Raw genomic sequence first — 13,275 nt, forward strand, 5'->3', positions numbered from 1 at the left:
TTTTTTAAAATAAACTTAAATATGATTTCGGTCTCTATTGTATTTATTTTGTTGTTGTTCAATGATCTCTATTTTGATAAATGTTATTTAATTTGATTTTTTTCTGATATGGTCTAATTTTTTTAACAAAAGATAAATAGGTTTTTCTGATATGGACAACTTATTTTAAATTAAAAAAATTTAATAGATTGTCAACTATTTAAACTCATTATAAAAACAACTAAATTAAAAAAATTATTAAAATAAAAACTATTGGATAACACAATAAAATAAGAACCACTTAATAAAATGGACAAAAATAGAAAACAAAATAGTATTTAAGCCTTTGAGATATTTCACTTAAAAAATAGCAATTTTATGTTAGCTTTATTTCACTTTTTTTTCTCCCATAATTTCATATATAACAATATTATTGTTATTATTATACAATAGAATTTAAATTATATCGAAACGACAATATTGAATACAACCAACATCAATAACGAATATATTAAACAATAAACATTTACCGTAAATAAAATAATCAATAACAAACAATAAAATATTAAACATATAAAATTTATATATTTTAATTCCAATAATGATAATTTAAAGTAACAATTTATATATATATATATATATATATATATATATATATATATATATAATTGTTATTATAGGTTATCATTATTAAAGTACACACATATAAAGTTCATATGCCTTAAAACAATGAGATGTTGCTTTCTGCACCCCAAAATAACAGAAAAAGCTCGCCTTCACCGTTGTATCACATCACAACTTGTCGGTCACCATCACAACGCTGCTACAGAGAAAAATGAAAAATAAAAAGAGAAAATGCGGCGGAAAAAGAATTTGTTCCTAAAAGTTTTTCTGAAATGTATTTTATATATTCCAAAAATTCTTTTCGGAAAACATTTCATAAAGGGTTATTTTGAAAACTTATTTTGTCAGATATTGCATGCATTCAAGAAAGTTCTAGAAATCTTATTTTAAGAAAATTATTCCAGAATCTATTTTATACATTATGAAAATTTTGTTCCGAAAGTTTTATTTAAAAAATTCTGTTTAAAAAATCTTGTCTTTGAAAATTCTGAAAATATTCAAAATATATAATCCGAAAATCGCTTTCACAAAAAATAAAATAGTCATTTTAAGAATTTAATGGGGTGCACAAAAAAGTCATAGGAGTGCAAAAAGTAAGAGCCGAAAAACTGATGAAAAAGATTTAAGTTGGGCTAAATAGTTAATCAATCCAAATTTCTACGACAATTGATGTTGATGTACTGTGAAAATATCAATAACAGTAAAAAATGTTTAGAACCATTTGAATAGTTACCCAACAGTTCATCAATCCTCATTATAGTTGTTATTTGTTTGATATTAAGTTGGATTTTAGATTCTCCTCTGTTCTCACAGAAACACTTATGATTTTGCCATAATTTCTTAATCACTGGAATTTCACTATGCCATTAATTGTAATTAGTTTACATGGAAAGTATATTACTTACATGAGGCTGATGATTAATGATCATATCACAAGTGGAGCAAATTGTGCTTTTGTTGGGTCATTCATATCAAATAAATGCAGCAGCAGCACTAGCTCACAAGCCTGTTGCCAAACTCCTTATTATAAACCTGAATTAAACCACTCTCATCTGACATACGAAGCTTCACATCCAATATTTTCTTGTATTGATCATCTCGGGCTTCTAGATTACGCACCAACTCAACCTACCACAGATGAGATGAGATTTAGCAAGCATTTTTTTATGTACATCGTACTCTGTTAACCAGCCTCATCATAAATATGACAGCAATCAAGAATTTAGTCCAAAATCAGTTAGTTTGGACTTATCCAATTGTGCTGACTTAACCATCAACACGTAGTGAAAGTAAGCTTTGCTAATCAGATGCTCGGTTCATTAAGAGACCAAATCAAGAAAAGAAGAGTTCTTAAAGGCAGGAACACACAATTAGCAAAGAACAAATCAAATTTTATTCTTTGTTATAGGATATCAAATCACCTGTTCTTGGAACATATGAAATTCGTCACAGCTGAGGGAGCCATCACTGTTTGAGTCAAGGAGCTGCATCATTTCTCGGGCATCTTCTCCTGGAGCCCCGAGCTCTTCCATTACTTCTGTAAGCTCCTCAATGCTAATTTTACCATCTCCATTCTTGTCAAGAAGGCGAAAAACTCTATCCCTCTGATCAGTCTCAGTCCCCTTATGATTTGTACCTGGAAAATCTTTAAGGCGCAGAGCAGCCAATTCAGCCGCAGCCAGCATGATGGTCTTCAGACGCTTCGCCTGAGCATCAACAACTAAAACATAAATGCCCATTCCCTTCATGTGATCTCTCAACAAGATAAAAGAATAAACATAAGTTCAATGTCTCCATTTGTATGTTTTTAGATATCTATAGAATTCATTGCTTCTGTTTATATATATATATATATATATATATATATATATATTTTTTTTTTTTTTTTTTTTTTCATTTGTGGGAAAGAAGACACTAACCTCCTCAGGATCGGTAAGACCAGCCTTATATAACGAATGGGCTGCTGTTCCACCAACTGCTAACCTGTCCATTTCAGTTGTTCTTATCTGTATTTCCATCAACGGTCTGATCTTACCATTTTCACTCACATCAACTGCCATATGCAAACTTTTATACCCATTTGCTTTTGGCCTGGCAATATAGTCCTTTGTCCGATAAGGAATTTCCTTCCACATAGATTGGATTATCTGATGAGACCTATAGCATGCTCTCTCTCCAGCCTCTGACGCATTCTCTCCACCCTTAGGATTCAATATCACTCGCATCCCAAGCACATCATTCACATCTTCTGGCTTCCTACCATCCCTCAGCAGCTTCTTCATGGTGCTATAACGACTCTTATATCGACCTTCAACCGATATATCATCCAAAAGTTCTGAGAGCAAGGGATCAGCCTTCAGAGTCTGGAGAAGTTCCTCCTTGTAGATGTCAATAAGAGATACACCCCCAGTCTCATGACTTCGCAACCACGCATCAACATAAAGATATGAATAAGGAAACAAATACTGAAACGAGAGATCTTCCAATTCCAGTGACAAGTTGGTAGTTCCCACTGCATGAGCAAGAGGGGCATATATCTTCATAACCTGCAAAGAAATTATCTGCTGCTGATATCTGGGCAGATAATCAAGGTGTCTCATCGTGTCAAGCTTCAAAGCCAGGTCCAGGATCAAAGCCCTGATGTCATAGTAAGTGAGGCAGAACTTTCTCAATGCAGCAGCATTGTCATCATCCACCACATCTATTCTGGATGGAATATTGTTCACACGCAAACTCTCGTGAAGCAAAAGAGCAGTGGCCAAACCAATCTGATTCCGGATTTCGTGTATGCTCAACTGGCCTGCTTCCAACACCTCTCTCAATATCCCGGCAGAGATAACTTCAGCATCCATCTGCATTCACATTCACTATAAACAAACGATAAACGGTAACGAAAATAATACTAGTAATAATAACAATAATATGTCCCATACAAGACAATAAACAAAGGAAGGACCATTTAAGCCGATGAATTCCTACACAGTTCATAAAAAACTTGTTTGTATAAACAATTACAAACAAGGTCGCTTAAGCATTAAAAAACAAGTTTTGAAGTAAAATGAAAATCCATGCGTGAGTGGAGAAATAAAATAAACACTCAGTTGAATTCTGTAAAAATTAGTGAATATTCTTAAACTTGATATCAAAACAAGGGGCATACTAAAAGAGAATTACGAGTCCCCAGATAAAGATCTTGATTATAGATGCTCTGAATTAGAGAAATACTAATATGATTTTAAATTTATTAAATTAAATACGCCCTATGCTATAAATTAGAATGCAGAACTTGAAATGCATTTCCATCTTACTCCCACTCAAACATTCTTAATATCTTTTTTTTTTCTTTTATTTAGAAATTTATTTCCCAGCTATCCTATAAATGGCAAAAAAATTTCAAACTATTTTCATTTATTTTCATATGTACACGTGATCCATTAATTGAGGTACCCTCATTTTATCTAAGCTGAATTTCAGTATTCTATTTTAGAAGAAAATGGCAACAGCCATATATTAAATATATATAACATGTTTAAAAAAAATACTTATTAAGATCTTAATCATATAAAGAAACAAACATCTACTAAGCTAAAATACCATAAAGTAGTACTATTAAAAACGAAAGTAGAAAAAATCTAAAAGAAGTAGTGAGTAAGTAGGAGTGCTAACTAACTTGGAGATCGGCGAGGAGCATGGCGACGGACAGGGCCTTGGAGAGAGGGGAGCGGCCGTCGGGAGAGAGAGGGGAAGCTTGAAGGATGGGGATGGAGAGTTTGAGGCACTTGAACAGAAGACGAGAGGAGCTAGTCGACAACACGTTCATTCTCTCCGTCAACTCGTTGAACGCTCCCACCAACTCCATCACCATCTTCCCTCCCTCCGGCACCTCCACCGCGCACGCCCTCGTACCCCACCACCGCACCTCGCCGCCGCTCCCTCTCCGGCGACGGAGCATAACGGAGAGCAAGTGAGCTGGTGGAAGGGAAACGGTGCGTTTGGAAAGGGCGTGGCGAATGGGGTAATGGAGAGCCACCCACTGTAACGACTCCATTCAATTCACCTCTCTCTCTCTTCTCCACCACGATGACCACGATGACCCCGACAACAACAATATTTGTGGTGGTTGGATCGTTACCCTTCGTTCAAATTAATATTTTATTTAAAATGATTGAGAAATATACTTTTTAAACAACAATTTTATATGGGATCATCTTTAGTTTTTTTTTTTTTTTTCATATTTTCATACTGTTCTACCCGGCTATTATTTAAGGCTTTTTATTACGATTATATAATAAGACAGTTTTTTTTTTATAAATAAAACTTACATTTCTTATATTTTTAATTAAATCACACTCACTTTCTTATTTTATCTATGAACATATTATTAAAATTTTAATAAATATAAAACTTTTAAATAAAACAAAGAGTATCATTTAACACAACAAAAAGGAGGTACAATTTTTTATTCATATTTTTATATAAAAAAATGAAAAGAAGAGATAAGGTGTGCAGTGTTGTGAGCTGAAATGAGTAGCTGTTTGGTTGCTCCACCACCATGGCCATGTTCAAGCATGGCGGAAGCCAAGCAGCACCATTCTCTCCTCCTCCGTCTGGGACTCTCTACCGACAACCACGCGGTGTCTGGCATCTTCACCTTCTGCTCCCTCTCCAACCACGGCAACCTCAACTACGCCCTCAAACTCTTCACCACTCTTCCCAACCCCGACACCTTCCTCTACAACACTCTCTTCAAAGCCTTCTCCATTTCCCACACCCCTTCCCTCTCCCTCCTCTTCTACTCCCACATGCTGCAACGTTCCATCGCACCCAACTCTTTCACCTTCCCCTCTCTCATAAGGACCTGCGGACTCCAACAACAAGTTAAACAGCTCCATGCACACGTTCTTAAATTCGGGTTTGGAGCAGATACCTTCGCTCTTAACAACTTGATCCACGTGTATTTCGCTTTTGGGTCCTTGGATGATGCCAGGAAGGTGTTTTACACCATGCCTCATCCAAATGTCGTGTCTTGGACGAGCCTTGTTTCTGGGTACTCTCAGTGGGGACTCGTGGACGAGGCTTTTCGTGTTTTTGAACTCATGCCTTCCAAGAATGGCGTTTCTTGGAACGCCATGATTGCGTGTTTTGTCAAGAGCAACCGGTTTCGTGAGGCGTTTGATTTGTTTCGGAGGATGAGGGTGGAGGAGGTGGAGGTGGATAGGTTTGTGGCTGCTACTATGCTCTCTGCCTGCACGGGAGTGGGGGCATTAGAGCAAGGGAAATGGATACATGGATGTGTTGAGAGGAATGGGATTCTGTTGGATTCAAAGCTTGGCACAACTATTGTTGACATGTATTGCAAGTGTGGTTGTTTGGACAAGGCGTTTCGAGTTTTTTGTGGTTTGGAAGTGAAAGGAGTTTCTTCATGGAATTGCATGATTGGGGGGTTTGCAATGCATGGCAAAGGAAAGGATGCAATTAGGCTTTTTAGGGAGATGGAGGAAGAAGGAATGGTTGTGCCTGATGACATCACTTTTGTGAATGTTCTTACTGCTTGTGCTCATTCGGGTTTGGTTGAGGAAGGGTTTTATTACTTTAGCTACATGGTTGATGTTCATGGCATTGAACCCAGCAAGGAGCATTACGGTTGCATGGTTGATTTGCTTGCCAGAGCTGGAAGGTTAGAGGAGGCGAAAAAGGTGATAGATGAGATGCCTATGAGTCCTGATGCTGCTGTGTTGGGTGCACTTCTCGGAGCATGTAGAATTCATGGGAATTTGGAGTTGGGGGAGGAGGTAGGCGAGAGACTGATTGAACTAGATCCTGGAAATAGTGGGCGATACGTGATACTAGGTAATATCTATGCTAGTTGTGGAAAATGGGATGAAGTTGCTGGTGTGAGGAAATTGATGAATGACAGGGGAGTGAAGAAGGAACCGGGATTTTCCATGATAGAAATGGAGGGAGTGGTGAATGAATTTGTTGCAGGGGGAAGAGATCATCCTCTGGCTGAGGCTTTATATGCTAAGGTTTATGAGATGTTGGAAGCAATCAGGGTTGTTGATTATCTTCCTGATACAGATGGTGTGTTGCATGATCTTGTTGAGGAGGAAAGGGAGAATCCTCTGTTCTACCACAGTGAAAAACTTGCAATTGCTTATGGTTTGTTGAAGACTAAACGAGGGGAGACCCTACGTGTCACCAAGAATCTGAGGATTTGTAAAGATTGTCATCAAGCAAGTAAACTGATCTCGAAGGTTTATGATTGTGATATAATAATAAGGGATAGAAATCGTTTCCACCATTTTAGTAATGGAGAGTGTTCATGTAGAGACTATTGGTAACTACAACTGTGATCAGTTACCAAGTTTTGTTCTTCTTTTCTTAAAATGTATAAATCCTGTACATTTCATTTGAATCCGAAAGCAAACAGTATGTTTAACGTATATCTATGCATCTAATCATCAGTTAAGCTATAAATGTTTGTACTTCTATAAAATAAAACTGACATACTGGATCATATCTCTATTACATATCAGTAGCAAAAAGTTTCCCCATTTGGTTCTTGTCTCTTCAAAACTTAACTATATAGAGGCCTAAATGTGAATAAAGAGTGCTCCCAGACAGTAATCTCACCATTAAAAAATAAGGCTATTTAATTTTAACTCATCATGAGGCAGAAGATACTTTGGAATATTGAAGAGAATTCTTATAAGGAACAGAGGTATCTGGTGCATAGTGTTGACTGCAGTAAGAAGTCCCATACCGCCTGGATCATAGAAGAGTCTCTCTGAGGCTTTTTATAAAAAGAATTTTCCTTCTCTTAAATCTTCATACCTTTCTCGGCCTTTTGGCTAAGATCAAGTGTAGTATCTGTTCTTATCAGTTTAATATCTGATATGTGGACCAATGGTCCACACGATATTAAATTAATTTTTTAAAGGGGAGATTCCAATACAGTGGCTTGCTACTGGGAATTTCAAGTGTCTCTCAAGCATTACACTACAGCTTGAGTCTGGCACACCCTACCAATTAAGTAATTAATTTTAATGTACCAATGAAATTTTCAATAATGATATCTGGTAAGCATATTATATGGATTAAGCCTTGCATCTTTATAAATTTGTATGAACTCCCACATTTTGGAGGTAGGAATTAGAACTTACCTTGTGACTAATCTGAATATGTGGAATGGGAATGCAATTGGACTTAGAAATATCAGAGATACAAACTTTTTTGTAAAATATAACGGCTAACTCACTATTAAAAGTAGTTCTCTGTCAGTGGTTAAAGAGAAAGAATTACTAAATCACTGTTAATAGTTCTCACTGTCAATGTTACATAGTTTTGGTATTTATTCGGGCAAAGGTTCTTGAGAGTCTCCCAAACGACACAAATGGAGATATGCGTCAGTTCCTGCAAAGAACAAACCTATGAATTAATCAATATAAAAATCAGTTAAGTGCAGGTGCAAGGTATAACATTTCAAAAGGAATTCTAGATTTGTTGAACTAAATTGAAGTATTGTCCACATTTTATATTTTTGAGATATTGAACAAGTCCCCTTACGAATAATTTTCATAAAGTATTTGGTACACGTCAAAAAAGATATAACCTTAGTGGTAGCTGTAACAGTTCATATGTCAAGGTAAGAAGAAACAAATACTTTAGCCAAGTAGAATGTTGGAATTGGAAAGAAGTTTAAGTGAAAATCTAATGAGTAATAGTTCACTTACCATATCCTTCCATAGATATTACTTGAAGATCACCACCAAAATACCTAGCATACAAGCGACAAATAGGAAGTCCATAACCATTTCCAGCCATTGGTGCATTACCAGCTATTCCAAGATCAGCAGGTTCAGGTTCATTCGATAAATTTCTGGCTGTACTGTAATGATATGTAAAAATTTTTGAAAGACCACTTCTTGCTATTCCGCCTCCCTCGTCAGAGACCTAACATGTCATTAGTTAAACACAAAGCACTTTGATTATGCAAGTAAAAAGCCCCCAATAGAAAGAACAAAAGGCATGTCGATGATGGAAACTCACCTTTATGGTAACATCCTCTATTCCATCAGCTATTACTATTCTAATTGGAGGAGCAACTTTGTCAGAATCCATAAAAAGCTCTTGCACAGCACGCAGTGAGTTCTTAACCAACTCAAATACCATAAGGTGCAAGTGAGCTGAAACATACCTAAAGAAAAAAGACAGAATTCTAGAGAGAAAAAGGAAAGATAGCAGACCATTTGATGCACTAGACATAAGAAGGGTGTTATGAAGAATAGAAGGCAAGTGAATTCACACAAGAAAAAGGACTGATACTAACGGAAAAGTAAATTCAGGATCCCCATAAATGTTAACATCTGGGGCACTGCCATATTCACGATAACACATGGCACGAGCATCTTCACTGGCATTCCTAGCCACAACCATGGGAGACAGTTTTGTGTGTATGTAACCAACACAATTTTGAGGTGGGTTGGGGTTGTGCAACTCAACATGCTGCCCTGAATCCATCAAATGAAAATGAGCTATAAATTGTGAAGCAGATACATAGATTAGTCTGACAGAAGGTTAGAAAGTGTGTTGTTGGAACTAACCTATGAGCATTCTGATTCCTATTCTTGACATGTAGAAGCGATCAAGAAACTCATCAATCTCATTAGGATCCTCATAAACAATCTTCAGTTGCTGAACACCTAAGGCCATTGTAGGAACCACATTGTTGTGTCTCACCTTCACAGCCTTAATCATCTCTGTGAATTCTTTCTCATCATCCATATCCTTGATCTCAGGGAAAGACCTAAGGTCTCGGAAAGAATCCAAGTACCAATCTCTAACCTAAAAACATAAGCCAGTAGTACCACAAAGTTCAATAACCAATAAACCATCTGCAAAACCAGAAATTACTTCTAGAGAGAAAGTGCAAAATGGAAACACAAAAAGGCTTCAAAACATCTCAAACCATACAATTTAGGTCTTTAACTTTCACATGTTTATATGTAAATTGGTTTTATCGGATTCAACAAAAACCAGCCAATGACACCAAAAGGTGAGGTAAAAGGTAGAACCTTCAAAACAGGAGCTGTCTGAGACAAGCCATGAGGGAGAATGTGAAGCTCAATGGCTCTCTTTGCAATCCTAATGGGAAGCTCTTTGTGAAGGAACTGAGCAGAGATGAGCAAATTATTTGGAGTGGGGTTGGAACCAAACTCCATCATGTACCTCAGACTCACCCCTGTCTGCTTCAAAGCACTCCATTTCTTCACCTCTTTCATCAAACTTTTGCACCATGGCAACGTTTGCTTAGCCTTAATCGACATGCCTTGTTCCTCGACCCAACAACAACATCTACCAAAAGAAACCGAGAGCTAGGAACTGACATAGATGAAACCAATTACAGAAACAAGAGTGGAGAGAGACGTTGAAAAGTGAAAGGACAAAAGGTGTCTGGAAAAAACAAGGGGTAAATGATCCATTGATGTCAAAGGTTTCAGTTTTTGTGTGGCGTTTTGCCGCAGTTTTCTCTCCTTTGTCGATTACAGATATTCAGAGGTTCTGCTGTTGGCACGTGGCACACTCTCTCACCCTCACACATGTTTGTCTATTGTTCACTTAACCAAAATTACATACAACAAATTATTACATAATCTAACATTATTATGTTTCTTCATCTAATGTCTAGTTAGATTTCACTACTCCATTCTCTGCTACCTTATTGTAACTTAATTTCTTTTCCACACTAATCCATGGCATGTTATGTTTCAGAGAATTTAGAAGATTAGTATTATATTATTTAAAAATATTAGTGTAATATATATATATATATATACACACACGAGAGTGTGGAAATATAAGTTGAAAAATAGATAAACATTATTCTGAAAAACATTTATAGATGATATAAGAGGTCTTTGAGCTTTACAGATGTTTATATTTACAATATAATAATAATAATAATAATAATAATAAACTATGCCTTTTACATTAATCAAAAGAATGTACTATATTGATAACATCTAAATATGAATATTAAAAAACTGACTATATTGACTTTTGCCTTCACATGGAGTTATTCCATATTTTACCTTTTTTTTTTTTCTGTATACTCATTTACCAAAGCACATGGGAAAGAACATGGCAAAACATTATTCAATTTTTGTGTATAAATAAGAAGAAAAAAACTGTCTATAAAAATATAAATAATTAGCTTCTAAAATCCAAAGTGGGTCTTAAAATTAGTATCAATGGGATGTTTCAATTTAAAAGAAAAAAGAAAAAAGAAAAAAATAAATGTATTTTTTTATTAAAATCAACTTTAACAAACATTTAAAATTTTAACTAACATTTAAAATTTTATAAACTTGGGTTGACTTTTGTTCCACTGATAAATATTTTTCTAGTGATTAAAATTAATTCCACACGCCATTTAGTTTATTTTTAATATGAAAGCCATTGTAAAACTTAATCTGTATCTATCTTCAAATTACATTAACATCAGATCAAATTCAACCTTGTAATTATTCACATTTAAAGGAAAACTATTCCCAATGATTTTTGTTTTTTCACATGCAAAATGGTGGTCCAAGATTTTAAACTTCTAATTAAACACGAACAAAAGTTGTTTTACTCAAATTTAAAATAAAAAGGGATATTTTCATAAGAGTTGTGAACTTGTTTTATAGATATGAATAAAAATTTACTCTTTTTTTTTCTGTGGTAAGTAAACCTACACTTCTATAAGTTTTATAGTTTACATCTTACTTTCATGATTTTAGTATTATTTCATGTGAAACTATTAGGTTCAAATTTCCTAATCTTTAAAAAACTTAAAATGCTTAGTATTAAAATATATCATTTGGATATAATTTTCTTTATACTAAAAAAGTTATTGTCCTCAAATGTTATTTTTTTACAAACATGTATAAATCCATAATAGATAAGATATTGAATGATTTGGACTTTTTAACTACACATTATATACTTTGTAAAAACTTATGAGAGAAACTAAGATTAGTTAATAATGACATCAAAATAAATTGTTCTCGTGTTAAAAGTATTTATTTTAAAGATGTTGAGTTTAGTGATAATTTATGAAATTGTTTGCGGGCGTTGAAATTTAGATTCAACTCGTGAACACTTATTACTCTTAATTCTAAGTTGAAAGTAACATAATATTTTTTTTTTTCAATATTTAAATGTGATTTTAGTTGACAGAAACAATTTCATTAGTTATCTTTGTATATCTATATATAAAAAAACTAAGTTTAATTTAGTTTTAAATGGTAACAATCCATTTTTTTTCTAAACAAACATTCATTAAATACCAATATTAAAAGGTATTTGCACAATAATAATGATAAGTACAATGATGCACATTATATATTAAATCAGATAATATTGTATTTTAATATATATTTAAATAAATTCATAAATTATAAGTACTTTAAAATATAAATTAGAAATTTAATGTAGTTTACTAATCATTTAGTTCCTCCTATTCTAGTGTTAATATCTGCCTCTATTTATTTATATAATATACAATTGTAGTAAAAGAAAAGAAATAAGAGATATAAACAAAAAAAATTGGTAAGAATAAGCTAACATAATAATAATAAAATACCAATTTGAAGATATGATAATTTTCACAAAAGTTGTCAAAATAAATATTTAAAATGTATAAAAACAAAAGTCAATTCTTAACCTAGTTTTTTCTCCATTTTCCTTTATTACCATTATAGTTTGTGTATAACATACCATCTATGCTAAAACCAGTTTTATAATCTTATTTCAATTCAACCATCATAATATAGTTCCCAATAATTAAACAAAATCTAAGTTAATTTATTCAATGAACATATAAAAACCAGCCCAAAAGCTTAAAAATAGTCAAAAATCAACTATAAACATCAATTCCTACAATTTTATCCCAACTAGCTCATTCAAATCTCAACCCAAATGGTTTAAACAACATACATATAAACATTGCTTTTCAGAAGACTGATGTATTGAATAAACTCATAAATTTCTGCACTTGTCATGCTTGCTCCCAAATCCCTCAATGATGTTCCATTCCAACAGTTAGGACCAAATGTCCATAACCAAGCCATGACAAGGTTAACCCAACTAAATTCCTAAGTATGATCATCTTTCATATGATATCATCTGTTATGTGTAGTCTCATTCGACTCACACTAGCTATGTTTCAAACTCTATATGAATAAAATACTAGTTGAGTCAAGATAGTCTCATCCCCAAAGTCTATTCCAATACACTTTGATTCACCATAGAATAACATTTTTCCTTGGAAATATATCATAGTTTTTTACTAACTTACAAAACATAACTTAATACTATCATTAATACAACTTGTATCAAGTAAGAAAAAACTAATTAATAAATTAGAAATAAATTATAGTAGAAAAAAATCATATAACTACCAGACTCTGAACTAATCAATTTGACAACCACAACACAATATATATTTCACCTATACACATACACTATAAAACATATATTTATATAATCATAACTATCGTAGGTAGCATGTAAGAGAAATTATTGAACCAAAATTATAAAACACTTCAAGCATGGGAACAATTTCACAAAGTTACCGTCTGACACTAGACAGTCACCACCCAACATTTAGGGGCACACAAGCGTCGTCTA

The 13,275-nt window shown here is 33.9% G+C and overlaps 2 protein-coding genes, 1 non-coding gene and 1 pseudogene across 5 annotated transcripts; 2 read left to right on the forward strand and 2 right to left on the reverse strand.

The window, feature by feature from the left end:
- Positions 1-651: 651 nt before the first annotated feature.
- Positions 652-4,822, reverse strand: CRSH (Ca2+-activated RelA/spot-like protein). 2 transcript variants are annotated; one of them, XR_015783922.1, is made up of 5 exons: positions 4,274-4,822; positions 2,523-3,455; positions 2,025-2,309; positions 1,509-1,731; positions 652-799 (listed from the first exon to the last, which is right to left on the reverse strand). XR_015783922.1 is itself a non-coding variant. In XM_047313827.2 (4 exons), exons 1-4 carry the CDS (start codon positions 4,649-4,651, stop codon positions 1,597-1,599), a joined length of 1,731 nt encoding a protein of 576 aa, XP_047169783.2. In that variant the 5' UTR covers positions 4,652-4,822; the 3' UTR covers positions 1,429-1,596. The 2 variants fall into 2 exon arrangements, 1 of the variants encoding a protein (XP_047169783.2); XM_047313827.2 differs by lacking the exon at positions 652-799 and having other exon boundaries at positions 1,429-1,731.
- Positions 4,823-5,054: 232 nt separating this feature from the next.
- LOC124838242 (pentatricopeptide repeat-containing protein At5g66520 pseudogene) lies at positions 5,055-7,046 on the forward strand (annotated as a pseudogene).
- Positions 7,047-7,433: 387 nt separating this feature from the next.
- On the forward strand, positions 7,434-7,629 carry LOC124838276 (U2 spliceosomal RNA). The gene has a single exon (XR_007028827.1). It is a non-coding gene; the product is annotated as a U2 spliceosomal RNA (small nuclear RNA).
- A 156-nt stretch (positions 7,630-7,785) lies between these two features.
- LOC124838243 (pyruvate dehydrogenase (acetyl-transferring) kinase, mitochondrial-like) lies at positions 7,786-10,132 on the reverse strand. 2 transcript variants are annotated; one of them, XM_047313793.2, is made up of 6 exons: positions 9,678-10,132; positions 9,207-9,447; positions 8,933-9,113; positions 8,653-8,800; positions 8,337-8,556; positions 7,786-8,016 (listed from the first exon to the last, which is right to left on the reverse strand). In XM_047313793.2, exons 1-6 carry the CDS (start codon positions 9,927-9,929, stop codon positions 7,955-7,957), a joined length of 1,104 nt encoding a protein of 367 aa, XP_047169749.1. In that variant the 5' UTR covers positions 9,930-10,132; the 3' UTR covers positions 7,786-7,954. The 2 variants fall into 2 exon arrangements, with proteins under 2 accessions (XP_047169749.1, XP_087961515.1); XM_088105389.1 differs by having other exon boundaries at positions 8,653-8,821; positions 9,678-10,129.
- Positions 10,133-13,275: the final 3,143 nt, after the last annotated feature.

This window comes from Vigna umbellata, chromosome 1, assembly GCF_029865625.1.
Source record: "Vigna umbellata cultivar VRB3 chromosome 1, Vumbellata_1.0, whole genome shotgun sequence".
NCBI classification, from domain to species: Eukaryota; Viridiplantae; Streptophyta; class Magnoliopsida; order Fabales; family Fabaceae; genus Vigna; species Vigna umbellata.